Here is a 27,500-nt window from a genome sequence, read left to right as displayed (position 1 = left end):
TTATGATCCGCATAGTGATTTGGCACATGTTTTACGCCGGATGCCCTTCCTGACGCAACCCTAGTCGCCTCTTACGACACAGGGATATGGTACACCTATTTTAACCGGGGTATACACTGGCCCAGTATACTGGTACTCATTTCGCCGACCTCGGAAGGATGACAGGCTGAGTCAACTACCTGGTGTATTAATTCAGTGGCTCAACGGGGCTTGAACTCAGGACCTCTTGGATCCCAAGCCGCTGCCCTAACCACTGCGCCAACACCAGGCTCATATATATATCTTCTTCTTCTTCTTTCGGCTGCTCCCATTCGGGGTCGCCACAGCGGATCATCCCTATGATCCGCATAGTGATTTGGCACATGTTTTACGCCGGATGCCCTTCCTGACGCAACCCTGGTCGCCTCTTACGACACAGGGATATGGTACACCTATTTTAACCGGGGTATACACCGGCCCAGTATACTGGTACTCCAGGCTCATATATATATATATATATATATATATATATATATATATATATATATATATATATATATATATATATATATATATATATATATATACATACATACCAAAAAAACATAGATATACGAAGTCCGTCTCAAAATAGTAGGGTCAATATGCTGACTAACCCTAAAAAAATTGCAAGAAAACGTTGTATGGTGTTTTTCAGTAGTGTTTGGCCCAGAGAACAACATATCAAAAGTTGGCCAAAATTGGACCATCAGAAAGGGTGTAAATATAACATCAAAAAAGATGGTGGCCATTAGAGCAAAATACCTAATATCTATGCATACCTTTGAAACAAACAGTTCTCAACCACTTTAAAAGTGACAATTAACGATAAAACTTATTACCTTATAAGTACCAAAACATGTGAGGTTGCTGGGAGTGTCCCAAAGTCGCATCATGACGTCATACATTGTGTCATGACGTCATTCATGACGTCATGATGTAATTTTATGTGATTTCATGGTAACTTCCAAATTTATGAAAACATGTTCACAAAAATAGTTTTCATCCTGTTTGATGACCAGATGACATCATAAATTCAATGATGATGCCAAGATCGTGATGCCACAACCATACCTTTTACTAAGGTGCAGTCTTATACACACAAAAAAACAGCCATGGAGAACAATGTGTTCAATTTCTTTGAAATAATACCCGGGTAGTTGGTACCAAGGAAGTCATTCCAGTTGGGACACCCATTACTGCTTTAGCAAAAAAAAAAAAGTCAGCACATTCGTCCTCGTTTTCATCTAAAATGGGTGCATGGTTCATATTTTCACAGTTGCCATCTTGGCAAGGTCCACAAGGCCCTGTGCACTCAAGTCCGTACTTCTTACAACTACATCGAAGTGTGTTGCATCCAGCCGAGCAGTTGCAGTGAATCATTTTAGCACAATATTAGGAGCAGGGTTGTTGTCCATCATTACTGGTGCGAGTTTGTTCCCTTGAATGTTCCAGCCCCATTTTGTAATGTCCATGTTATCACTCCGGCTCATCCATACCAAGACTTGAAGATAAGTTAGTCATGAGTGATATTTTGTAGCTGAAGTTTTCGGGGGCAATCTCTCTGGCGTTACGAATGTCTTTGTTGTCGCCACTTTTTTGCAGAGATAACTGTATCGCAATGATGCTAGAGAGTCAGACGTTTTCCCATAAAACAATGACACCATTGCCTTGCAGCCAGCACTTTCTACAGCATCTTGATCCGTATTTGGAGCACAGAAAATCTTTGAACAGGAATGCAAGACAGAATCACCTTTGATGAGTTTTTGGAACACTGATTTTTTTCCCAACCCCAAAGATTCTAGAAGTAGTATCACATCCAGTAAAGGTATGGGCAAACAACAAATCAGTACAAACATCATCTCCGACTAACTGCTTCAAAACCTTTATATTGTAGAAATTTGGTTTGCCTTTGTCTGACCCAAAGTAAAGTTCTTTACTATCCATTTTCCCATGATAGAGAAGCAATATTGGAAGATCTGTATCTTCTCCGATAAGCGTCGTTGATTTGAAAGTGGACATTGTGACAGCTGCTTTCACTATATCTACATCGGCATCCCCCTCTGCCTGGACAACATGGCAGCCTTTTTGCTTCAGGCATGCTGATATCATATCAATAAGTGACTTTTTGTTCTTTTCATTGGAAAGGAAATCATCCTTCTTCCCCACAAATTTAGTTGTCTCTGTAATGTTGACAGCATTTCTCACAGTTGTTGTCTTCTGTCGCTGGTGGGTGTTGTCCTTTGTGCTTGGTCCCTCGTATCCATCGAATACCACATTGGCTTTTCCATACAGTTCCACTGTAAAAGATGCATAATCATCGGCAATTGAACTGTCGGTACTTCTTTCTGTCCATTTCAAGTGATGTAGAAGGGAACCTCCATCTAAGACGTAGCGATCTGTCTTGGGAATAGACTGAAGGACAGCATCATCCACGGACGCAGCATGGTTCCGTATAGCCTCGAGAAGTGCAGGTTTGTCTGGTTTCCGTAGTTGATGTTTAGCTTCGAACAATGAGGGTGGATAAGGCGAAAGTTCGTACTTCATAAATGCTCTCTACCCTACATATTCTTTACACCATGTACGCCTACACAAGAAATGCACATGGCCTCACCAGTGTTAATTGAAGTCAAACTGAATGACTGTCTAATGGGAAAAATGGCCATTGAAAGTTTTTAAAATCTTACCTGTGTGATCTTCTTTCGTTTCGAAACATATTGTCATTTTCTATATCATAATTCAACATTTTGATGGAAGTGAAATTTGGAAAAATCTGACGCTGATTGGAATCCTTTGTCTTAATATTCTGAAGATGTTTGTAGATGGCAGCACTGTAACTATAGGTGCTTGATCAGGAAGAATTAATGAACTTGATGCCTTCAGTAATACCATCAAAAATCTTCATCATCATCATCATCATCAATTTGCCACATAATTGTGAAATAATAAAAAGTCACGTCATGACGTCATAGATTACCTCATGACATCTACTTGGGTATGCAATGTTCAATATAGAATGGCGAATTCACTGAGATACTGGTTTGAACAGTTTTAAACTATTTATTTTTACACTTATATGTGTAAAAACAGCTAAGATGATGGGATATGAGAAGAAATGAGGCACTTTTTAATAGTGGCAGCCATCTTTTTTAACATCAAAGTTTAACCCTTTCTGATGGTGCGATTTTGGCCAACTTTTAATATGTTGTTCTCTGGACCAAGTACTACAGAAAAACATGATAAAACGTTTTCTTGCAATTTTTTTTGAGGTTAGGCTGTTTATTTCATATTTTGATCCTACTAAAAGTATAGCCTGGTGTTGGCGCAGTGGTTAGGGCACCGGCTTGGGATCCAAAAGGTCCTGAGTTCAAGCCCCGTTGGCCACTGAATTAATACACCAGGGGGTTGACTCAGCCTCTCATCCTTCTGAGGTCGGCGAAATGAGTACCAGTATACTGGGCTGGTGTATACCCCGGTTAAAATAGGTGTACCATATCCCTGTGTCGTAAGAGGCGACCAGGGTTGCGTCAGGAAGGGCATCCGGAGTAAAACATGTGCCAAATCACTATGCGGATCATACGGATGATCCGCTGTGGCGACCCCAAACGGGAGCAGCCGAAAGAAGAATAAGAAGAAGATCCTACTAAAAGTAACGGGACTGAGCCCACTATGTGCTCCACTTACACAACTTGAATGAATGGGTTGCGCACAGTCTTTCGCAACATTCCAACAATATATATGATTGGTGATGGTTGACTGTGCTCATTGTGTGATTTTTTTTTTACACGTTGTCTAGTCTGAGTCGTCGCGCTATGAGTCGTGAGCGGAGAGGCAATTTTGAAGTTTCTTGCCAAGCTTGGCAAAACACCTTCTGAATCCTTCGCAATGCTGCAGCAAGTATACGGGTAAGAAACGATGTCACGTACATTTGCATTTGAATGGCACAAGAGGTTCAAATAGGGACGGGAGGAGGTTGAAGATGATCCACGGTCTGGAAGACCTTCAACGAGCAGAACGGCGGACAACATCGAGCGTGTGAAGCAGATGGTACCGCGTAGATTGTCGACTCACGGTGCGGATGATTGCTGAGGAACTTTCCATCAACAAGGACACTGTCTGGAGCATCATCACTGAAAATCTCAAAATGCGCAAGGTGTGCGCAAAGATGGTCCCCAAGCTGTTGTCCGAGGGCCAGAAACAGCAAAGAGTCACTGTCTGTCAAGACATTATTGAGCGCCTCGAGGTCGATCCAGACCTGCTCGGCAGAGTCATCAGTGGAAAAGTCCGGCATCACCAAGACCAAAGAAAGCAAGGATGTTGAAGTCGAAGGTCAAGGTGATGCTCATCACGTTTTTTGACATCAAGGGCATCATCCACTTCGAGTTTCTACCACAGGGTCAAACAGTGAATTAATACGTGTACAAGGAGATCCTCCGGCACCTCATGAGATCAGTCCGGGACAAGAGGAGGGATCTGTGGGAGAACAACGCCTGGGTGCTCCACCATGACAACGCCCCTGCTCACAGTGCCCTGAGCATCCGACAGTTTCTGGCAGAGAGGAACGTGCCAACTCTGCAGCAACCCCCGTATTCACCATACTTGGCCTCTTGTGATTTTTTTACTATTCCCCAAGCTCAAGGGGGTGATGAAGGTGACCCGATTTCCTGATGTGGAGGCCATCAAAAGGGCCGTGACGACGGAGCTCCAGAGGATTCCAGAAGAAGCCTTTCGGGGTGCATCGAAGGGTGGAAGAAGAGAATGGACAAGTGTGTGAGACTGGAGGGAAACTATTTTGAAAGGGCCAAGCTGTGATTTCAATATATTTTTTGGAATAACATTTCTGTGAAGTCAGTCCCGTTAATGCTTAGACGGACCTCATATATCTATATATGGATATATACAGTGGGGAGAACAAGTATTTGATAAACTGCCTATTTTGCAGGTTTTCCCCACTTACAAAGCACGTAGAGGTCTGTAATTTTTATCATAGGTACACTTCAACTGTAAAAGACGGAATCTAAAACAAAAATCCTGAAAATCACATTGTATGATTTTTAAATAATTAATTTGCATTTTATTGCATGAAATAAGTATTTGATACATCAGAAAAACAGAACTTAATATTTGGTACAGAAACCTTTGTTTGCAATTACAGATATCAGACGTTTCCTGTAGTTCTTAACCAGGTTTGCACAGACTGCAGCAGGGATTTTGGTCCACTCCTGCATACAGATCTTCTCCAGATCCTTCAGGTTTCGGGGCTGTCGCTGGGCAACACAGACTTTCAGCTCCCTCCAAAGATTTTATATTGGGTTCAGGTCTAGAGACTGGCTTGGCCACTCCAGGACCCTGAGATGCGTCTTGCGGAGCCACTCCTTAGTTGCCCTGGCTGTGTGTTTCGGGTCGTTGTCATGCTGAAAGACCAAGCCACGCCCCATCATCAATGCTCTTGTTGAGGGAAGGAGGTTGTTGGCCAAGATCTCACGATACATGGCCCCATCCATCCTCCCCTCAATACGGTGCAGTCGTCCTGTCCTCTTTGCAGAAAAGCATCCCCAAAGAATGATGTTTCCACCTCCATGCTTCACGGTTGGGATGGTGTTCTTGGGGTTGTACTCATCCTTCTTCTTCCTCCAAACACGGCGAGTGGAGTTTAAACCAAAAAGCTCTATTTTGGTCTCATCAGACCACATGACCTTCTCCCATTCCTCCTCTGGATCATCCAGATGGTCATTGGCAAACTTCAGACGGGCCTGGACATGCGCTGGCTTGAGCAGAGGGACCTTGCGTGCGCTGCAGGATTTTAATCCATGACGGCGTAGTGTGTTACTTATGGTTTTCTTTGATACTGTGGTCCCAGCTCTCTTTAGGTCATTGACCAGGTCCTGCCGTGTAGTTCTGGGCTGATCCCTCACCTTTCTCATGATCATTGAGGCTCCACGAGGTGAGATCTTTCATGGAGCCCCAGACCGAGGGAGATTGACTGTTATCTTGAACTTCTTCCATTTTCTAATAATTGCGCCAACAGTTGTTGCCTTCTCACCAAGCTGCTTGCCTATTGTCCTGTAGCCCATCCCAGCCTTGTGCAAGTCTACAATTTTGTCCCTGATGTCCTTAGACAGCTCTCTGGTCTTGCCCATTGTGGAGAGGTTGGAGTCTGATTGATTGAGTGTGGACAGCTGTCTTTTATGCAGATAACGAGTTCAAACAGGTGCAGTTAATACAGGTAATGAGTGGAGAATGGGAGGGCTTCTTAAAGACAATACTAACAGGTCTGTGAGAGCCGGAATTCTTACTGGTTGGTAGGTGATCAAATACTTATTTCATGCAATAAAATGCAAATTAATTATTTAAAAATCATACAATGTGATTTTCAGGATTTTTGTTTTAGATTCCGTCTTTTACAGTTGAAGTTTACCTATGATAAAAATTACAGACCTCTCCGTGCTTTGTAAGTGGGAAAACCTGCAAAATTGGCAGTGTATCAAATACTTGTTCTCCCCACTGTATATATATATATATATATATATATATATATATATATATATATATGTATAAAAATATATATATATATATATATATATATATATATATATATATATATATATATATATATATATATATATATATATATATATATATATATATATATATATATATATATATATATATATCTAAATGTGTATATATATATATATATATATCTAAATGTATATATATATATATATATATATATATATATATATATATATATCTAAATATATATATATATATATATATATATATATATATATATATATATATATATCTAAATGTATACCCATATATATTGTACATAGATATGTATACCCATTGATATATATATATATATATATATATATATATATATATATATATATATATATATATATATATATATATATATATATATATATATATATCTACTGTTTGCACCATGTGCAAACGTCAAAATCACTTGGTCCATGCTTGAGAGCCTCATTGGTATGCATTGCTGTCTCCGCTATCGCTTATGATTCGCGAATCGGTGATGAAACCGGTCTGGTATCTGAGGGTGTATAGCATTGGGATTGTCGTGTGTGTACTACGCGTGAACGTCTTTATAGTTGTTGAGGAACTCTGGGAAGGGTTCAAAACAGCGTTTAGCACTTACCTTGCATAAGTCTTCTTGGGTTGCTTCATACATATACTTTGGCTAGAGGAGCATGGGAGGTGTCAATCATTTTATAATCCTAGCAATCTGGGCATCGTCGATTCGGTGAGAGCTGATTGGCTATTCCCTCCATTCACAGGTGAGAGACGTGGGTGGGTCTTTATATATATATATATATATATATATATATATATATATATATATATATATATATATATATATATATATATATATATTTATATACATATTGTTCATCTTTCGGCTACTCCCGTTAGGGGTCGCCACAGTGGATCATCCGTTATGATCCGCATACTGATTTGGCATAGGTTTTACACTGACCAGATGCCCTTCCTGATGGGTGGGCATCAGAAGGATGCCCTTCCTGAACCAGAAGGATGCCCTTCCTGACACAACCCTGGTCGCCTCTTATGACACAGGGATAAGGATTGGGTTTTGCCATGATTCCGGGCTGCCCTTCACCCTCTCAGCGTGGCCCAGTGCAGAGTCCCCGTCCTCAAGCGATCCTCCAACCCAAGCCTCCGAGTAGCCGGATTACAGGCGCACGCCACTTCGCCCGGTGTGTGTGTGTGTGTGTGTGTGTGTGTGTGTGTGTGTGTGTGTGTGTGTGTGTGTGTGTGTGTGTGTGTGTGTGTGTGTGTGTGTGTGTGTATGTATGTATGTATGTATATATATATATATATATATGTATGTATGTATATATATATATATATATATATATATATATATATATATATATATATATATATAACCATTGAAGTACCCCACCCCTCACCACCTGGTAATATTTCAGAAATATATATTTTAAATTAAACAACTGCCATAATTTTGTCATCCAATTAACATACTCGCACTTGGCTAATATTCCCATTATTAAAGGCCCCATCGTTGCTTCAAATTCAGTACTGTACATACCTTCATGCTCATTTCCAAATAATTACTTTGAAGAAAGTCTTGACAGGTGCTGACGTGTTAACGAGTGTGCTCTGTGAGGATTCTTGCTATAAATATCGGTTTAATCTGGTGAGCTTGGCGGATTCTATAAAAAAGCGAAGTACAGGTCACAAAATTTTAGACCCTACATCATGTGAGTGTCTGCTGCCTCCACGCTTTTCCCAAATGGCACTCACAAACACCCACTGAATATGAATGACTGTATTTGTGTAATTTGGAGGAAGGATGTTCTTTTTAACCGTTGAAACCACAAGTAAGTGTTTATTTTCAGGTGGATGTTACGAGATGGTCATTTTTGTTTATTGGAGCATGTGAGGCTAAAACGCTCCTGTGTATATGGAATTAATCTCAGAATGATTTACCAAAACCTCATTCGTTCTGTGATGGACTGCTTTGTCTGAAAGCCTCAAAAGGCTTTTGCTGTACAAGGAGATAACAGGAAATTATCCTTCCTTTAATTCCAAGTGTTCGACTTGAGCTCGACCCCATTATTTTTGTTTATCCGCAGAAGCTATATGATACTAAATCTTGGTTTGGTTGTGTTTCCCATTCTTGCTTTTGTTTTTGTTTGGGGATATTAATGTGAAGATTTTCTTCGGTACAGTGCACAGTAACGAAGCAAATATAAGCCGATGCTGGAACAACTTTGATGTGACCTGATTTGCTTGAAATGGTGCACGAAGTGAAACATGGATGCTTGATAAAATCGGTTTCCTTCCGACAAATCAACAAACGGATATGGTCCATAACTGCACCAGATATAAAGGAGTATTTGTACACAAACACTATCATTACTGATGATCAATTTAGTTTCTGCAGTCTTGGGCATTCAACACCTGACATGCCACTATACTAACACTCCACAACAAGCGCAAAATCAAGTCCCAATGGACATCTGGTGGCTTTGCATTCGCGTACCCTGTACTTATCAAAATTGTTCTCCAGGCTCCATTACTCTTGTGGCTCGCAGACTTCCTCTACGCACTTACAACTTCCTCTCTGCACTCAAACACATCCTCGGTAGGATACTTTTCTCCACATGCCACGTGAGTGTTTGTCTGCCGAGTAAAGTCATACCTATCATATCCTATTCCTGGTCTCAATCAATGGACCCATCTGTGGACAATGCTGTATATGATCAACAGTCAATCTACAGAATCATTGTTTACAGTTTTGAAGAAATCTTTTTTTTTTGTAAAATGGACATTCTTCTGCAATTCAAGTTAAATCCAAGTCCTTTGCTCCTCTCTATTCTTCAAGGAAAACTGTCATGGGAATTCACCTGCAATATTGTCGTGTCAGACGGACCAATAACACAGACTGCTCTGAACCAGAGCTCTTATAAAAGTCTCTGTGGATCCCATAATGGTGTTTAAGTTACTACATTCAATATTACAATTTACTATTCCCCAAGGATCACCAAAATGAAAGCCCGAACCTGGCGGTGTAATGTGCAGAAGGTAAAAGGTTGGAAGACGTTCCTTGTAATTAAATTGGGGTTTATTGAAAAATAATAAGGGATAAGGGAAGGCAAGACGCTATAAATAGGGTGGAACGAACCAAGCAGTCGACAACCACAAGTCGGGATGAGGGAACACGCAATCTTATGTACAATGAGGACTACGACCTAACCCCCTAATGGCGCTAAATACCAGATTCGCACAAGCAACAAAGGGGCAGGTGAGGACTTGTGGCATGTACGAGGTGATTTTGGCACAAGGCATAGTGCACCTCAGGGAGCGTTGGTGAAAACAATGAGAGGCCAGGAGAGGAGAAGATGGCGGCCAAGCAGAGGGAAGGAGAAAGATGTTGTTCCCTTCAAGGTCCAGCTCTAACTGCTGCAGTGAGCATGGCCATGGCCCTCATAAACTCTGGGACTGCCTTCACAGGTGACAGGTCCTGTGAATGGCCAGCCACTGCTTGTGGGTGGTGTTAATCTTTTGGGTCACCCCACTCTGTGGGACTGAACAAAAGTGATCTGCCCCCCTCCAGGGTTCTGCAGCTAATCTTACCGCCATGGTGTACTGTCCTCTGGCCAAACAATTTGTGTTGTTTCCACTTTACAAGCACAATGCACATTTTGGCTGGGTGCCTCTGTGCTCATAAGTCCTCCACCTGGCTTCACCTGAAACAGTTTAAATGATACAGTTGTATTCCAACTGCTTTAACGTTTGCAATCACTGCCTCCTTCGTGAATGTTTTACAGGACGATTTACTTTTGGCAAATATCCTGTTACAAGGGGACAAAACTTATGACAAATATCCTCCAATCTATCCTTTCACAAATCTCCTCCAACCTACACGGTCCATGCTCAAGTCTTAATGGAATCCGTCTCTGTACCCTCTCCACACCCCGCCCCCCACCTTTCTACGTAACAAAATGTTTTTCTATGATCAGTCACTTGTAAAAGTGCATTTCTAAGCCCTGTTAACCAAACCTTATATTGGGCTGAAATAAATTAGAAAGCTTGTCTTGAAAGGTTGAGGTTGTTTTTATGTCTTTTTGACAAATTCTTTGTTTTTACTCCTCAACTACTTTAAGCTGCATGCAAGGTTTTCATCTGCAGTACATTCTATATTCTGTCATAAAAAAAGAACACATAATTGTTCTTTATGCGATTTATTTATATGACATGAAAACCTCTGATAACTATAAATGACTGAACAATTGCATGTCCATTTCATTGTGACCTCATCATGTGATGCTGCATTGTGGTGGATGTTTTCACATAGGGAATCAACGTTTGGAAATGTCAAGATCTCTGACCTTAATTTCGCAGATGATGCATTCATCTTTGCGGAGACTGGATATCCTTTTGGGGCCCCTAGAGGTGCTGAATGAGGAGTTGGAGCCGCTGGGATTACGGATTTCCTGGGTCAAAACTAAGATCCAGGCGATCAAATACATCATGGATGCTGCTATCTTGTCTGTACTTGTTTGTGGTGAGGATGTTGAGGTCATGGAGAGATTCACTTACCTTGGCAGTGATATTCATGTCTCTGCTGGCTGTGAGCCAGAAGTCAAGAGATGTCTGGGTCTGGCCTGGGGAGTAAGTAATCACTGGATCATGGAGTGTGGCACTGTTGGCACCTGTGCAGGAGGACGAAAGTCTGAGTGTTCAGGTCCTTGGTGCTTCCAGTCTTGCTCTATGGATGTTAGACTTGGACTCTGACCAGGATCTGAGAGGGAGACTTAATTCCGTTGGTACCAGGTCTCTTCGGAGAATCCTTGGCTATTGTTGGTCGGACTTTGTGTCCAACGAGCAGTTGTTGAGAGAGACTCAAATGAGATTTGTTACCTGCATAGTCCATGAGCATCAGCTGCGGCTGTATGGACATGTGACTCGTTTTCCTGATGCTGATCCTGCTCACCAGATTCTCTCAGCGAGGGAGTCTTGTGAGTGGAGGAGGCCATTGGGCCGACCACGTGCCTCGTGGTTGGGGCAGGTTGATCAGCATCTCAGGGAGATGGGGATGGTTGAGGCATCTGCCTGGGGTATGGCCAGACGGTGGCCCCTGTAGTACCGGTGGAATTTGGATGCAGTGACACGCTGCTCTGGCGCATACTGCCATACCTGACCTGACCTGATCCAATGTGGAAGTAACAATCTCAATATCGGGTATGTCCACCTCTGGTAGCAATCTCTAGGTTGAGGTCCAAGGAGTGTTTGGAGTTCTCTGAGCAGTTTGAAACTGATTACTTAGATGGAACATGCGAATGTGCAGAAGTTGTTATCCTGGGACATCCACTTATTGGCATGTCTTTTGTTGATTTAGTGGCTTAATAACATCTTCTAAAGTTATATACAGTTCCTCTCCTAATGTTATAGATCCTCGCATCATGGATAATGGAAGACCCTGCTTGATGGTGTCCAATGACTTGATTCCTTTCATTTTCTGACAGTCGTATTTTCTAAATTTATAAAAATGTAGTCATTGTATTTTTTGGATGATATACATGCTGGGGTCTCGGAAAGACTTTCGAACTTGCTCAGAATGCCTTGTGCTCACCTCTAAAAACCGAAGGGTGCATAAGTAATTGCATGTGCTGAACGATTATTGCATAAAGCAATTATTTTATGTGGAAACCTCCAATCAGGTGTTCTGCACATCCCTCGTGCCAAAAAGGCACCTTGAATGAATGCTGGTGCAATAACTCCACAATTACATTTTTAATCCTGCATGTTTGCTTTTTATGGCGAAGGGTATGTTAAACTTTGTTTACTGGAGGCCCAGGTTCATCATGGTTCATTGCTTTCACACCATTATAAACAGGTGGAGAACTGTCCCTTATCCATATACCACCTCTGATTTCACCTTGCACTTCCTCTCCACTTTTTGGTGATTTGTCGGTGTTCACAACTGGATGACGTTTCAGTAAAAGTGTTTCCTCCAAAGAGAAATTATCCATATCGTGAAAGGCAATTTAATGTAAAATTCAAGCAGAAGAACCTGGCATTGTCCATTTATATTCCCAGCTCCTTGGTAATCACTGATGTGCATATCTGCCTCCTCTCCTCTCAATCATTGGCTTTATATAATTTCCTCTTGGTTGCATGTTCCATTGTCATCTCAATGTTTTCTGCTGACCTCCATTCCTTCATTCCCCTTATAGGCTGGTAGGGTAATCTAGAGGTATGCTCACTCACCTCTGGACTGTCTAACCTGGGTTTCAATTCCTGACCCAGCTATAAACTGCCATCCCGGTGTTTCACAGCAAGGGCAATTCATCAATTTGTGTGCCGTCCCTCAGATGGACGTTAAACTGGGAATCCTGTCTGCCAGCATTCGATGGTGGACATTAAAGATGCCACAGTGTCGTTCGTGAAGAGTTGGCGAGCTATCACCGGTACCCTGAACAAATTCCAAATTCCTGCCCGAACCTACAGAGGGCACTGCATCAGTGGCACAGTTGCATTCTCAGCCAATGATGCTACCCCTCAGCCAATGATAAAATGTCGGATCAGTGCCTCGCAAGCAGTCCGTTGCATCACAATGTGTGCTGTTCCAGAGAAGGATAGTAAGCTGGGTGTCCCGTCTGCTCGTTGGTGTACTTTTTCAATATCCTCTGATGCCTTTCGACGAAGAATAGGTGACTCATCGATAGCACACTGAACAAATTAAAAATTCCTGCCATAATCGACTCCAGTCAAAGGTCTGGTCTAGCCAGCCAGTTCGTGAAAGATTTCCCTATCAGCCAACCATAAGAGAAGGGAGAATTTATTGCGTGGTGCCATTAAAGAAATAGTAGTAGAGAAAGACATTGTCATGTAAGATGATAAACACAGAAAGGACAATAAATGGTTTGATGTGCATAGACGAATGAGTTGGATCGATAATTTTTGGAAACATTGAATGATTGAGTGAGCAATAAAACGAAGAAAGCATTCACAACCCAAGTCTGCAAATTGGGGGAGGGGGATCTCCTCCAAGCAGGCCCAACTCAAACAGAACAGATAGTGAAATGAAGGTGATGTATAGGACGAGGCAAATGGCACCAAGGCTGCGACTGAGATGCCAGTTTGTGAGGTATGTAGCACCGATCAGAAGGAACAATGAGAGCATTAGAGAGGAAGCTGTGTAAGTGAGACCATAGCTGGAGACGGTGATGGCATCCAAACGTCCTGTCGGAATGACCGAGCCGAAGAACCAGGGTAGTCCCAGGCAAAGAACATCAAAAACGTTTGAGCCGAGAATGTTGGACATGGCCATATTGCCTTTACCTGTGGATGCAGGAAAGGAAGTGGTTGGTGAAGAGAGAAAGTCAGTTTATGAGAAAGAAACTAAGTTTCAAATGTAGGTGTAGAGATTTCACGAAAAATAATTAATTCACAGAAACTTTAAAGGCCAACATTTCACCGAGAATGAGTAGAGGGTATAAAGAGTGAGAAGTGAAAAACTGAGTTGGCTGAAAAAGTTGGAGGATATCAATACTTTACATCATCTAATGAAAAGAGCGTTTGGAGCCACAATCATAGAGGACTGGAAAGCCCAGGAAACAGATTGAGAAAGAGGAAGCCAAAATAAGCAAGACCAGAAAGTCGGGAAGTGAAAATGAAGAGAAACCTTCTCTCGCCACCAAGATGCTGCTGACGGTGTCAGGCAAGCTGGTACCAACAGCTAACAGTGTGAGGCCCATGATCGACTCAGGGATTGAGAGGCTTTCACCTGGAAAAAGAGTGCATGAGGTGTTGTGGATAAAAAGTTAATTGAGGAATGGAGATGCTCTATGTCAACAGATGATGTGTTGTGGATATGACACCACCATGATCAGCCAAAGGATATTTCATTCGTTTGTCGGTAGATCAGATACTCTCTTGTGTATGGTGGGTTGGGACAGCAATTTTAAATCTAGTTTAAAGTTAGTTAGCCAGTTTAATGCTCTTGATGAGTTTATCTCAGCAATGTCACCCTTAAACCTATATACAGGACAGACTGTTGTTATGTGGTCCATAGTTTGATCAGGGTTGCAGCAGTCACATCATGCGGAGCTCCAAATACGCCACTTGCGCATCAAGTGGCCACAGCAACCATATCCCATTGGGATCCGATTAAGGGGCTTACATGTTTTCTGATGCAAGTCAAAACCAGGTGGTTTCATTGTTGGTTTGGAAAATAGAGGTTTGCTATGGACTGATTTCAGATAAGGGAGTGTGTATCTTCTTCTTCTTCTTCTTCTTCTTTCAGATGCAGCACAAGACTGCAGGGTAGCATCATTGGCTGAGAGCGTGGTGATGCGGTGGCCTCTTGTAGATGAGGACAGGAATTTGTGATATATTCATGGTACCGGTGAGAGCCTGCATACTCTTCGTGAAAGACACCATTGGGATCTTTAACATCAACCAACTAATACCAGCAGACGGGGTGCCCAGTTTTTTTGAAGACATTAAAATAAAATGTTAACTCGAACAATCTATGGCAGGAACACACAGACAAAGTAAAGAGAGAGGTGGTTACCAATAATCATGACCATCCAGACCAGACAGTAGGAAAAAGCCGATATCCATGCAGCTGACAGCAGGAACGTGAGAGGGTATAGAGTGCGTAGGGTAGGCCTCTGGCAGTTGGGCACAGTGCAAGCCAGTAACATCAGGAGAGGCAGGGAGATTACCCAGAGGACACGGCGCGTGGCACCTGCTGGCATCTGTAGCACGCCATGACTCTCCTCTGTGAGAGAATGTGGGTGAGCAGTGGTCAGGGCATAATGAATGTAATGTTGAAGGTCGATTTCTCTATGCGTGAGTATTGGAATAGCTATGCAAACTAAATGTTGGCTGAAAAGTTACTCAGAGTTATTTTTCTCTTTGAAAGTTCCACATACATATCACTAACTACCGCAAATGTCACTGTATTTAAAGATAAAGTGAAACAAAATGTAAGCACCCATAATTGTATGTCCATTACATTAAGACTAAGGTGTCTAAATTTTGGTCAACAGGATGGTGGAGAGCTAATACACTTACCTTTGATTTGTCGAGTCTGGGTTTGTATTCCGACCCAACTATAAACTGTCAGATTGATACTTCGCAGTCGATACATGAGTTTGTTGATTTTCGATTGTGGCCATTTTATCATTCCGCAGCGTACTGGAACACTGGTACCACTAGTTAGTTAATGGCTTTGACTTTGTTTGTTGGAGAAAGATGTTTTCAGGATCAGCCTCATTCTATCCAGATGTTTTTTTTGTAACTATTTTCCACATTTATTTATTGCATACAGTGGCCTGCAAAAGTATTCACCCCCAACCAATAATGCCACATTCAGATGAATTCCGAATCATTTTGAAATAATTTTTTCAAATCAACTTTTTTATTCATAACTGAAGAGATCAAATGAAACATTGTTGTAGTTGAAGGAGGTTACATGTCAGGAATAATGACAAAAAACATGAACAAATCAAAATTCACAGGTTGCAAAAGTATTCAGCCCCTTCGGTCAGTACTTGGTGGAAGCACCTTTTGCAGCAATGACTGCAATGAGTCTTTTTGGGTAGATCTCCACCAGCTTTGCACAGGGAGATGGTGAAACCTTTGCCCATTCTTCAAGTGCAAATTTCTCTACTTCTGCCAAGTCTGATGGGGATCGTCGATGAACTGCAATCTTTAAGTCTCACCATAAATGTTCAATTGGGTTCAAGTCAGGACTATGACTGGGCCACTCAAGAACACTTATTTTCTTCTTTTTCAGCCACTCCAGTGTGCTTTTGGCTTTGTGCTTCGGATCATTGTCCTGCTGAAATGTGAATCTTCTACCCAGTTTCAGATACATGGCTGGTTTTCATCCAAGGATTCTCTTGCACTTTGCACCATCAATTGGCCCTTCTATCCTGATAAACTTGCCAGTCCCTGCTGATGGAAAGCAGCCCCATAACATGATACTGCCACCACCATGCTTGAAAGTAGGGATGCTGTTGACTGCATGATGTGCAGTGCTGGGCTTACACCAGAAGTAACGCTTTTAATTTCGACCAAAAAAATTCAATTTTTGTCTCCTCTGACCAGAAAGCCCTTCTCCACCTACTTGCAGTATCATTAAGATGCTTTTTCTTTTTCTCAAACTCTGTACGAGCTTTGAGATTCATCATTTTCAGTAATGGCTTCTTTCTTGCCACCTGTTCATGGAGGTCAGCTTCGTGAAGAGAACCGAATATTGTTTATTGATGAACACTAACCCCCATCTCGGACACAGAGCCATGCAGAACTTTCAAAATCATTGATGGATTTACAGTGACATTCCAAACCAGTTTCTTGCTTGCCGGCTGCTGAGTTTGGATGGTCAATGTGGTCTGGGTGGTACGATACGTCGACCATTTCTTAATAATGGATTTCATCGTACTCAAAGGGATAATGAGAGAGTTTTTGAAATCTTCTTGTAACCCTCTCCTGAACGGTTCTTCTCCATCACTTTATATCTGACTTCTTTGGAAAGCTCCTTGGTCTTCATGGTTGTCTTGTTTGTTGACCAAGTGAGTTGCACCTTAAAACTCCTGAGATAAGTGGGGAAGCTTAATTTTAAGTGAAACCACTGAATACATACGGGTGAAAACGATTACACTTAATTTTTTTAACCTTTCAACGAAATAATTTGCTCCTGAAGTGATTTATGGTTAATTTGGAAAATGTGTTCAATATTTATGCAACTGAGAATCATCTGATTTTCTTTGTTAATATAACTTATTCACTTTTTATCGGCATTTTTTAGCCTTATCACTTTAGAGTAGTTTGTGAAGATGCTCTATATATTAAGTTTGATTTGAAAGCATCATGAAATAAGCTCAGGTGGAATCAAAATGTGAAAACTTTGGAGGGGGGGGGGGTTGAATGCTTTTGCAGGCCACTGAATTTAGTGGCCCTCTTCTATTCCAAGATATTTGTATGATGCTTCATTGTCTAGTTCCTGTATTGTTAGATCTTGGTCAATTGTTGTGTTGTCATTTTTATTGCTTTACCTTGTATGAATGTGCACTTGGCAAGCTTAGGCCAAATTATATTTGAATGTGATTGGAGTACTGTTTCGGAGCCTGGTGTTGGCGCAGTGGTTAGGGCAGCAGCTTGGGATCCAAAAGGTCCTGAGTTCAAGCCCCGTTGAGCCACTGAATTAATACACCAGGGGGTTGACTCAGCCTGTCATCCTTCCGAGGTCGGCAAAATGAGTACCAGTGCACTGGGCCGGTGTATGCCCCGGTTAAAATAGGTGTACCATATCCCTGTGTCATAAGAGGCGACCAGGGTTGCGTCAGGAAGGGCATCCCGCGTAAAACATGTGCCAAATCACTATGCGGATCATACGGATGATCCGCTGTGGCGATCCCTAAAGGGAGCAGCCGAAAGAAGAAGAAGAAGAAGATTGGAGTACTGTTTCACTCATTTCAGTTCTGCCAATCTTTTGTCATTTGGTGCGAAGAGGTTTTAAACCATCCATGTACAGTAGATATGTCACCTTTCTTGTTTCTTTAGACATTCTTTTCTTGGATGTTAGGGTGTATCCGTATCTTTGCTTAAGGCCCAGTCACACCTTGACGTTTTAGCCAGCTTATGCCGATTTTTGGAAAATTTGTTTAAAACGCTGGTACACGTCGAATACGTTATGGGTAAGTTTTGATTACATTGAGAGCACGCTGAAAAACACTGCCATACGTCGTTGTACGCTGGCTTTAAACGTTGTACTTTTTGGTTGTCCTCAAATTTTCCATGCTTGAAATTTTAAGACTTATGCCAGCGTATGACTCACGTTCCGCATAACGCTGGCCATAAGTTGTAGGCACGTCACGCGATCGTTGACACACGTCGACACACGTTACTTGTAAGTTACTCATAAGTCGAAACACGTCAAGGTAATGTTAACGTACCCGAAACATATTTCTAACCTATGAATAACGTGTTGTACTCACGTCACGCGATCGGTGACACACATCGACACACGTTACTTGTAAGTTACTCATAAGTCGAAACACGTCAAGGTAATGTTAACGTACCCGAAACATATTTCTAACCTATGAGTAACGTGTTGTACTCACGTCACGCGATCGGTGACACACATCGACACACGTTACTTGTAAGTTACTCATAAGTCGAAACACGTCGAGGTAATGTTTAGCGTAACCGAAACTTATTTCTAACCTATGAGTAACGTGTTGTACTCACGTTACGCGATCGGTGACACACATCGACACACGTTACTTGTAAGGTGCTCATAAGTCGAAACACATCAAGGTAATGGTTAGCGTCAGTGTTCCAAACTCCCTGGTTTTTATTTTATTTTTATTTTTTTTCTTCCTTCCTTCGGTATGATGGTGATTTTGACACTTCGATTTCTAGTGCGGTTATAATATAATATAATTAATAGGCTGCCGCTCAATGATTTAAATCATAACCACACTGTACACTGAACACAGTCATACCGAAGAAAAAAAAAACCGGGAGTCTGGAACACTGACACTAACCATTACCTTAACGTGTTTCGACTTATGAGTACCTTTCAAGTAACGTGTGTCTGTGTGTCAACGATCGCATATCGTGCGTACAACTTATTCCCATCGCATGTGGAGCGTGTGTCATACGGCAAGTACGTCGTAAAATTTTAAACATGTTTAAAATTACAAGACGTACTCCAATTACTACGACGTATGATAGCGTACTTTAGCGTTTTATTCACGCATACCAAACTTACCCATACCGTATTCGACGTGCGCCAACGTTTTAGACGCATTTTTCAGAGGTCGGCATACGCTGGCAAGATCGCCAAGGTGTGACTGCGATGTTGACACTTCCATTTCTGCGGCGGTTATGATTTGAATCATTGTGCGGCAGCCTTTTCATAACCTACGCCACGTCATCGTCGGCGATGCGTGCAGCGCGCTATGCATAAGTTAGACTATCGTTGGGCATAGGTTGTGAAGGCCGACAACAGGTTCAGCATTCGTTGGTATAAGTTATCTATAACACAACGAAACGTTCTGTGTCCGTTACTAATACGTTATGCATAAGACCAAGTCGTTATGAATACGTCCGAATCTTTAAAAAAAAACATCAAAAGTTCAACGTAAGCCAGCGTTTTACATACATTTTAATACGTTGCCATTGCTGGCTAAAACGTCAAGGTGTGACTGGGCCTTTATCGATGAGGTTACTTAGTGGATCCAGAGCAAGACAAAGCAGGAGGGGTGAAAGGCTGTCACCCTGCAAGATCCCATGCCGTATCTTTTCCCCCCTGGTATTTTGATCTTTCTATCCGAGTGCTGCAATATCATTGTGTTATTCCAAAGCTCCATTGTTTTCTCAATCAGTTTGATTAGTTGGGGGTTGATCTTGTACACTTGCATGCCTTTTATCATCCGTGAATGTGGGGCAATATCAAAAGCTTTTTTGTAGTGTGTGTGTGTGTGTGTGTGTGTGTGTGTGTGTGTGTGTGTGTGTGTGTGTGTGTGTGTGTGTGTGTGTGTGTGTGTGTGTGTCTACGTGTGTGTTCATATTATGTATGTGTGAGAGCGTTGTCTTGACAAAGGAAAAATAATGTACTAATTGTCAAAAAAATTACCCAGATAGATATCTAAAGCTGTCTATTGTGACTTATGTCCAATTAGATGGTGCAGAGGTAGCACACATACATTTAAGCTGTCTATTCTGGGTCTGGTTCCAGACCTGAATATAAATTATTAGCAGTGCATTAAATCACAAATATCTCCATGCCTTGACATTAAGCTGGGTGTCCCATCTGGTATCCATCCATCCATTGGGACCATACTCTGTGCAGAGCATTGGTGCTGCCCCAGCAGTCTCCGAGGCTATTCGGCGCAATCCTGGACGGGTCGCCACTCTGACACAGGATACCAACAAGCTGGCACTAATTTTGCTGACCTCAGAAGGATGACAGGCAGAGTCAACCCCACCTGGTATTAAGTCAACAACCAAGGGGGATTTGAACTCAGGATCCTAGGATCCCAAGCCCACCACCCAAACCATTAAGCCCATCTGCTGCCATTTCCTAATTTATGCTGAAGATCACATGATACTTTCTACAAACAGTATAATGACCACCATATGCAAATATCCTGGACTAATTCTAAATGATTGCCATTATTTACAAGGAGGGGGAATTGTTTTAGTAGCATGGCTGTTTGCAGGAAATTATGTAGCCAGCATCCAGGTGCTATACATGCAAGAAGTTGACAATGGGCATAGTGTAAACAAATGCCACGGGTATGAGTATGGGTGCAGCCATGGCTTAACGGACATGGAGATAATTTTTCAGGGTCAAGTCGATTTTGAAAGCAAAAATCAATTCTCAGGTGCAAAGGAAAGAGTGTTTTTTTGTTGTGTTTTGTTAATTATCCAGGTGAAAAGAAAAGCTGTACAAATACACTCGTATAAGGTTTATCGACCTTTTTCATCTTCCTCGCATGTGGTGAGTCCATGGAGGCTGAGCGTTGAGTCAATTTCATTGCGATGCAACAGTCTACTATCAGTCCGGCAGTTGATGTCCTCTTCATACCACACCTCCATGAGTGGCTTTTTCCGGCCCAATAACAGGGGTTCATGAAGATCTTCAGTGTGCTTGAAGGATTCAACAGTTCCCCTCTTGATGTGGTTGAACCAGCATCTTGTGAGCATCGAGTGTATTCGGTTGTCATAACTTAGGGTGAAGATGTAGCATGCGTAAACCAGGAGCAGCACGAGAGCTTCATACCTGAATGGGGAATAGTAACCCATGTGGACCAAATTAGCTCCAGAAACAGAGACCATCTCTCATAATTCAAGGCTATGGGTAAGTTAAATTGGACAGAAGCCCAAGTCAACGCTAAAGGTCAACAAGCATGGTAGGCAGGCCTCAAGGGGAATGCATTTGACTTGAATGTTTGGAAAGAAATATCAGAACAAGAACATGTGTTTTGTATCAGTAAAACCAGTGTTCTGTTTTGTTTTTGTTTTTTAAATCATACCAGTAAACCTTCCCATCATAAATTATGGCAATGACGATTCCAATGCTGATTCCATAAGTCAGACCGTCACGACACATGGGCCAAGGACTGAGCGTTAAGGTCTGCGGCACATGCGGCGCGCGCGCGCGCGCACACACACACACACACACACACACACACACACACACACACACACACACACACACACACACACACACACACACACACACACACACACACACACACACACACACACACACACCATAAATCAAACAATTTGAAGACTGCAAAAAACGAAGTCTGCACAAATCATAATCAATTAATTTTTGAACAATAAATGGTTCAATTGTAGTTAAATCTAATTAGCACCAAGTCGGTAACTATTAGGTGTTATCTTCTGTGATGCTCTGCAATATTCATTTCAATTGGCAAACGTCACGCACAGTACGTGAAAGCAAGCAACACAGCGCGCAAATCCCCAGTATGTTGTACACTGCAGATCCCACGATCGTATTGACACCTACGTCTCCATGTGTCACAAACACACCTGGGGTGAGAGTGGGAAAGGCAGAAACACATGAGCGCCGGCTGGTGGCAACACGATGTAGCAAAAGCATTTCACGATACGTGGAAGGAAGAGCAACGCACTTCATCATGGGGCCATCTACATATGCAGCACACAAAAGAAGGATTAAGTGGAATTGAGAGAAATCAAATCGGGACAAGTAAAGAAAGCATGGGATAGAAAGGTTGAAGATTGAGAAAGGACAGAGGAATGAAAGGAGGAATTTGGGAGAATTAGGGGAAGGAGTTGTCAAAAGGGAATTTTGCATTTTTGATATTTAAACGTCCCTTTTGTATGTCCACCTCACAGCTGTACCATTTGAATGAAGAATGGGTTACCATGTTCAAGCACCCACCATCTTACCCAGAAAGGATGTCACGAGTTCAGGAGCTGAGCTGCCAGCAGCCAAGAATGTTGCGCCTGCCACGTGATCAGAAGTACCGAGGCCTAGGGGTGATTGAGAGTCATTTGTAAAACAGAAGGAAGAGGATGTCCCCAGATTCTGCCTCGATTCGATTCCAGACAAGGAGGGAAAAACTTAAACAATTCAAGCCTTTCATCGAACACAGGATGGAAAACACTGCAATCACTTCAAGTCACGAGTTACAGTAAATGGCAAGTGCAAATTAATGTACAGCGTCTTCCAAAAAGACCCAGACAACTTTGGTTGTTAATATATTTGTAACCACAAATGATACAACAATATCCTTTGGTGTATATGATACAGAAACTCGTAACGTTTTGTGCACACCATCAGTACTCTACAATGTGAGCTCAATTTGTCGCACGCAGGACATCAAGGCGGTAAACGAGTTCTTGCCATGTTCGGCTCAGCATGTTTGTGTACAACAGTACGCATGCAGCTGTGATCCGATAACGAAGATCCTGCAGGTTTGCCACCTTGGTGTTGTAGATAACATCATTAAGAACATCTCACAGAAAAAAAATCAAGGGTGGGGGGGGGGGGTAATGTCTGATGATTGTCGGGGGCAGGTGGTTGGTCCATCACGGCCAATCCAGCTCAAACTAGGACGGCTCAAACGTTAAACGGACATTTAACCACCAGACCTGAATATAAAGAAAACTGTATGAGTTTCTGTTTCATATAAAGCAAAGGGTATTGGTGTGTCATTTGTAGTTCTAAATATATTAACAACCAAAGTTATTCAGGTCTTTTTGGAACACCATGTCTATTTTACAGTGGTAATTAATTGTGGCACTTTGTTGCTTCTGCAGTATAATTTCTCATTCAATTAAACGTTGAGAAAATGCAAAATGACACGCAATGATGGAAATCAGATGATCCTTAAAAGTTGATTTAAAGGTGCTGTTGAAAGTTAATTTTAAGAACAAAGTGGACATTTTGAGGAGTTTGACCTTGTGAGGATATTGTGGTCGGGAGCAATTAGTCTGAGGAATGTCTTCATTCAAATGAAGGAACGACCAACTAACTAGTACAGCTTCCCAGCAGACAAGGCTCAGGTCCGACGTTACGACCACCGAGTAGTCTCATTAAACGAGTCCAGGATGAAGCCCACTGGGTGGTAAAAACGTCAGAACTGAACCTTCCCTGCAGGGCACGAATACTAAGTTGGTGGTTTCATTTTGGAATAATTTGTGGATCTTCCAAACTGCAATCAGTTTTTTTGTGAAATTGGATATTTTACAAACCCTGGACATTGCATGCTGGTGTCACAAGGACCATTCCAATACTTCTACTTAACCTTCCCTGCCCATGTCTGTTGCACTTACCACCACCATTACCACTGCTGAAATAAAATGTCTATGTAACAAACCTGAATCCTTAGATATAGATAATGTACACACACAAAATTGTACACCCTATCAGATGTTTAAATCAGATGCAGACAGACTCACGGTGGCTGAGACAAACCAGCGAAGGCAGAAGGTAATGTTCACATGTGAGGGTTATTCCGAGCAGCAAGTAAAGTGACAAAAATGGTGCTGCGATAACCATGGTCTCCTGTATGGCAATTCGAGGGAATTCGGATGAGGCAGGAGGTATACACCCGGACTCATTACCTGTGGATTATTTATCCATTAAAGTTTGCTTAACAATCGTATTATATGATTTCCAACTTTTTTGCAAAATATAGGAATTGATGATAGCAAAAAATATTCTCCATCAAACTCTGTGGGCTTGCTTGTTGTAGTACAAACACCTACTACTGGCTTATTCCTTCTAACAGTATTGTACTAAGTAGGTTGAAACGGAGATGAAGGGGAGAACTCAGCTGATGATTCTGGCAGATGAGCTTCCAGAAACACAGACAAACAGCTGGGATAGAAACAACAATTTATGGTATGTAATCCAAAATAATATGAAAGAATCTTGTGATATCTCAATAATAAATGAGAATGGCACTTGTTAGAGCGCATACCTCTGCCAGGTGAACAGTTTACGTTATGTATCCACTAATGGGTCGGATCTGTATCAGGACCGAAAGCAAAATTTAATCGGCTTGTTCTTGTCACCGAACCAACTCATCCACCTAGTTTTGTCATAACTCGCCCAAAACTTTTGTTTTTTTTTGGTGTGTGTACAACAAAATTCTGGAATCATCGGTTAATTGTTTTTTTTTTTTTTGGTGCGTGTATAACAAAATTCTGGAATCATAGTTAATTGTTTTGTGTGTGTGTGTGTGTGTGTGTGTGTGTGTGTGTGTGTGTGTGTGTGTGTGTGTGTGTATGTGTATCATAAAATTCTGCAATCAAAGGGTAATTGTTTTTTTGTGTGTGTGTATAACAAAATTCTGGAATCATCGGTTAATTGTTTTCTTTTTGTGTGTGTGGGTATAACAAAATTCTGGAATCATCGGTTAATTGTTTTCTTTTTGTGTGTGTGGGTATAACAAAATTCTGGAATCATAGTTAATTGTTGTGTGTGTGTGTGTGTGTGTGTGTGTGTGTGTGTGTGTGTGTGTGTGTGTGTGTGTGTGTGTGTGTGTGTGTGTATGTGTATCATAAAATTCTGCAATCAAAGGGTAATTGTTTTTTTGTGTGTGTGTATAACAAAATTCTGCAATCAAATGGTAATTGTTTTTTTGTGTGTGTGTATAACAAAATTCTGGAATCATCGGTTAATTGTTTTCTTTTTGTGTGTGTGGGTATAACAAAATTCTGGAATCATAGTTAATTGTTTTGTGTGTGTGTGTGTGTGTGTGTGTGTGTGTGTGTGTGTGTGTGTGTGTGTGTGTGTGTATGTGTATCATAAAATTCTGCAATCAAAGGGTAATTGTTTTTTTGTGTGTGTGTATAACAAAATTCTGCAATCAAAGGTTAATTGTTTTTTTGTGGTTTTTTTTTTTTTTTTTTTTTTTTTTTTTTTGTATACCTTGGTCGAGGCTCGTATGAGAGCTAACACACAACTCACAGCAAGGAGGCATGAGACAAGAGGGGTGGGAGTGGAAGGGACAAAACATTGGGGAACAGACACAGGTGAACTGTGGAAGGGAGAGGGATGGGGATGGGACGGGGAACATGGAGAGGAGAAGATGGACATTACAGGGACTTTCAGGAAGGAAAGCAGGAGAATTGAAGGAAGTGGGCTTGGGTGGATTATCGGGGGTAGAAAAGATCGAGGATTTGGATGGGGGAAGATAAGAGGTGGTGGTGAACAGCTGTTTTGAAAGCCTGGAGGGAAGAATGGGAAAGAATAGAGTGAGGAAGTTTATTCCAAAGGCGGGAAAAAAGAGGAATGAAAGAGTGAAGATGAGCAGTGATTCGTGATTTTGGTAGTTTTACCAGAAGGGGTTGTTGGCGGACCTTGAGCGCCCTGTGGAAATGTGGTTGGGACAAATCGCAGAGAGAGCAGGGGGGCAAGGCTGGAGAGGAGTCGGTAGAAGACAGAAAGACCACCGACCAACCTGCGGTGATTGAGTGAGAGGCCCAAAGACTCAGCTTCATTGCGGGAGATGCCGATGATCTTAAAAGCCCTGGTTTCGACAGCGTGAAGTCGAGAAAGGTGGGAGGCAGGAGCACCAGCCCAGAGGGGAGAGCAGTACTCCATCAGGCTACGGACAAAAGCTTTGTAAGTAGTCAGGAGCTCAAGAGGGCCGAGGAAGGACTTTGCACGACGGAGGATTCCCAGTCGGCGACTGGCTTTTGAGGCAAGGTTGGAAATGTGACTTTCCCAGGAAAGGTCATGGCAGATAGTGAGACCCAGAAGCTTGAAAGAAAAGACTTCTTCCAGAGGATTGTTGAGAAAGTGGATGGGGGGTTTTGTAAACGGTCCTTTCGAAGAGACATAGTGAGAGTGTGAGATTTGTGTGGATTGAAAGACATGTTCCACGTGTTGGACCAGTTTGTGATTTTATCCAGATCTGCAGTGAGCGAAGAAGCTGCTGCTTGCCGGTCTGAGGGATGACAGATGGTACGGCAGAGGGTGGAGTCATCGGCAAAGAGAAATAGAGGATTTTCCAGAGAGTCCGAGAGATCATTGATGAAAACCAGAAAAAGAACAGGGCCCAGAACGCTACCTTGAGGAACTCCAGCCTGCACAGGAAGAGGGGATGAAAGAACTCCATTTAGGGCCACACGTTGACTGCGACAGGAGAGGAAGTCTGCGAGCCATGAGTGGAGATGGCCTTGAATACCATGGGAAGAGAGTTTGGTGAGTAGGGCAGGGTGCCAGACTGTGTCAAAAGCACGTGATATGTCCAGGGATACGGCTCGGATTTCCTGTCTGGCATTGAGGACCTCCATCCATTGATGGGAGAGCAGTAGCAGCATATCCAGGGTAGAGTGACCTGGTCTGAAACCAAATTGATGATTGGAAATCAAGCCATTGGAGAAGAGGAAGGATTTCATGTCTGAAGCAATGATGGATTCCATAACCTTGCTGATGATTGGGAGAAGGCTGATTGGTCTGTAGTTACAGGGATCTGTTTTTGCACCTTTTTATGCAGGACAGTGATGTTAGCAGATTTCCAAGCAGATGGCAGATGACCTTGGGAAAATGAGAGGGTGAATAGAACAGAGAGAGGGTGAGCAAGAGCAGAAGAGCAGGCTTTGAGGACACGTGGGCTGATGCCGTCTGGACCGGTTGCAGAATCTGACTCGAGGTTTGAAAGCAAGCTCTCCACCTTGTCAGGAGAAAAGGATACAGAGTCCAGGGACAGTTGGGTGCGACTGGGTAAAGTGGGTAGAGATAGTGATGGGTTTGGGACACAAGATTTAGCTGCAAACACCGAGTTTAGACATTCAGCTTTATCACGTGTGGAATCAGCAGTGCGGCCATTTGAGGTAAGGGAGGGGATGGAGGGGGAACATACACCAGAAACAGATTTGATTAAACGCCACCAGGATTTTGAGGAGGGAGAGAGGTCTGAGAGTTC

General features: G+C 42.2%; 1 protein-coding gene across 1 annotated transcript in view; it reads right to left on the bottom strand.

The window, feature by feature from the left end:
* Window positions 1-13,232: 13,232 nt before the first annotated feature.
* The window catches only part of LOC147021509 (sodium/potassium/calcium exchanger 5-like), a 19,763-nt gene continuing 5,495 nt past the window's right edge, over window positions 13,233-27,500 (bottom strand). The window contains exons 2-9 of the mRNA XM_085891511.1: window positions 24,022-24,186; window positions 22,507-22,590; window positions 22,022-22,125; window positions 21,600-21,700; window positions 21,042-21,346; window positions 15,119-15,328; window positions 14,228-14,329; window positions 13,233-13,884 (exon numbers count right to left, since the gene is read on the bottom strand). Of these exons, the coding sequence (XP_085747637.1) occupies window positions 13,550-13,884; window positions 14,228-14,329; window positions 15,119-15,328; window positions 21,042-21,346; window positions 21,600-21,700; window positions 22,022-22,125; window positions 22,507-22,590; window positions 24,022-24,186 (1,406 nt within the window). The 3' untranslated portion in view covers window positions 13,233-13,549. The remainder of the gene's footprint in view (window positions 13,885-14,227; window positions 14,330-15,118; window positions 15,329-21,041; window positions 21,347-21,599; window positions 21,701-22,021; window positions 22,126-22,506; window positions 22,591-24,021; window positions 24,187-27,500) is intronic.

Source organism: Eptatretus burgeri, chromosome 8, assembly GCF_056783735.1.
Source record: "Eptatretus burgeri isolate ZD-2024b chromosome 8, Ebu_testis_v1, whole genome shotgun sequence".
NCBI lineage: Eukaryota > Metazoa > Chordata > Myxini > Myxiniformes > Myxinidae > Eptatretus > Eptatretus burgeri.
The sequence above is the reverse complement of the archived record's forward strand: the minus strand, read 5'-3'. Positions and strand labels throughout refer to the sequence as shown.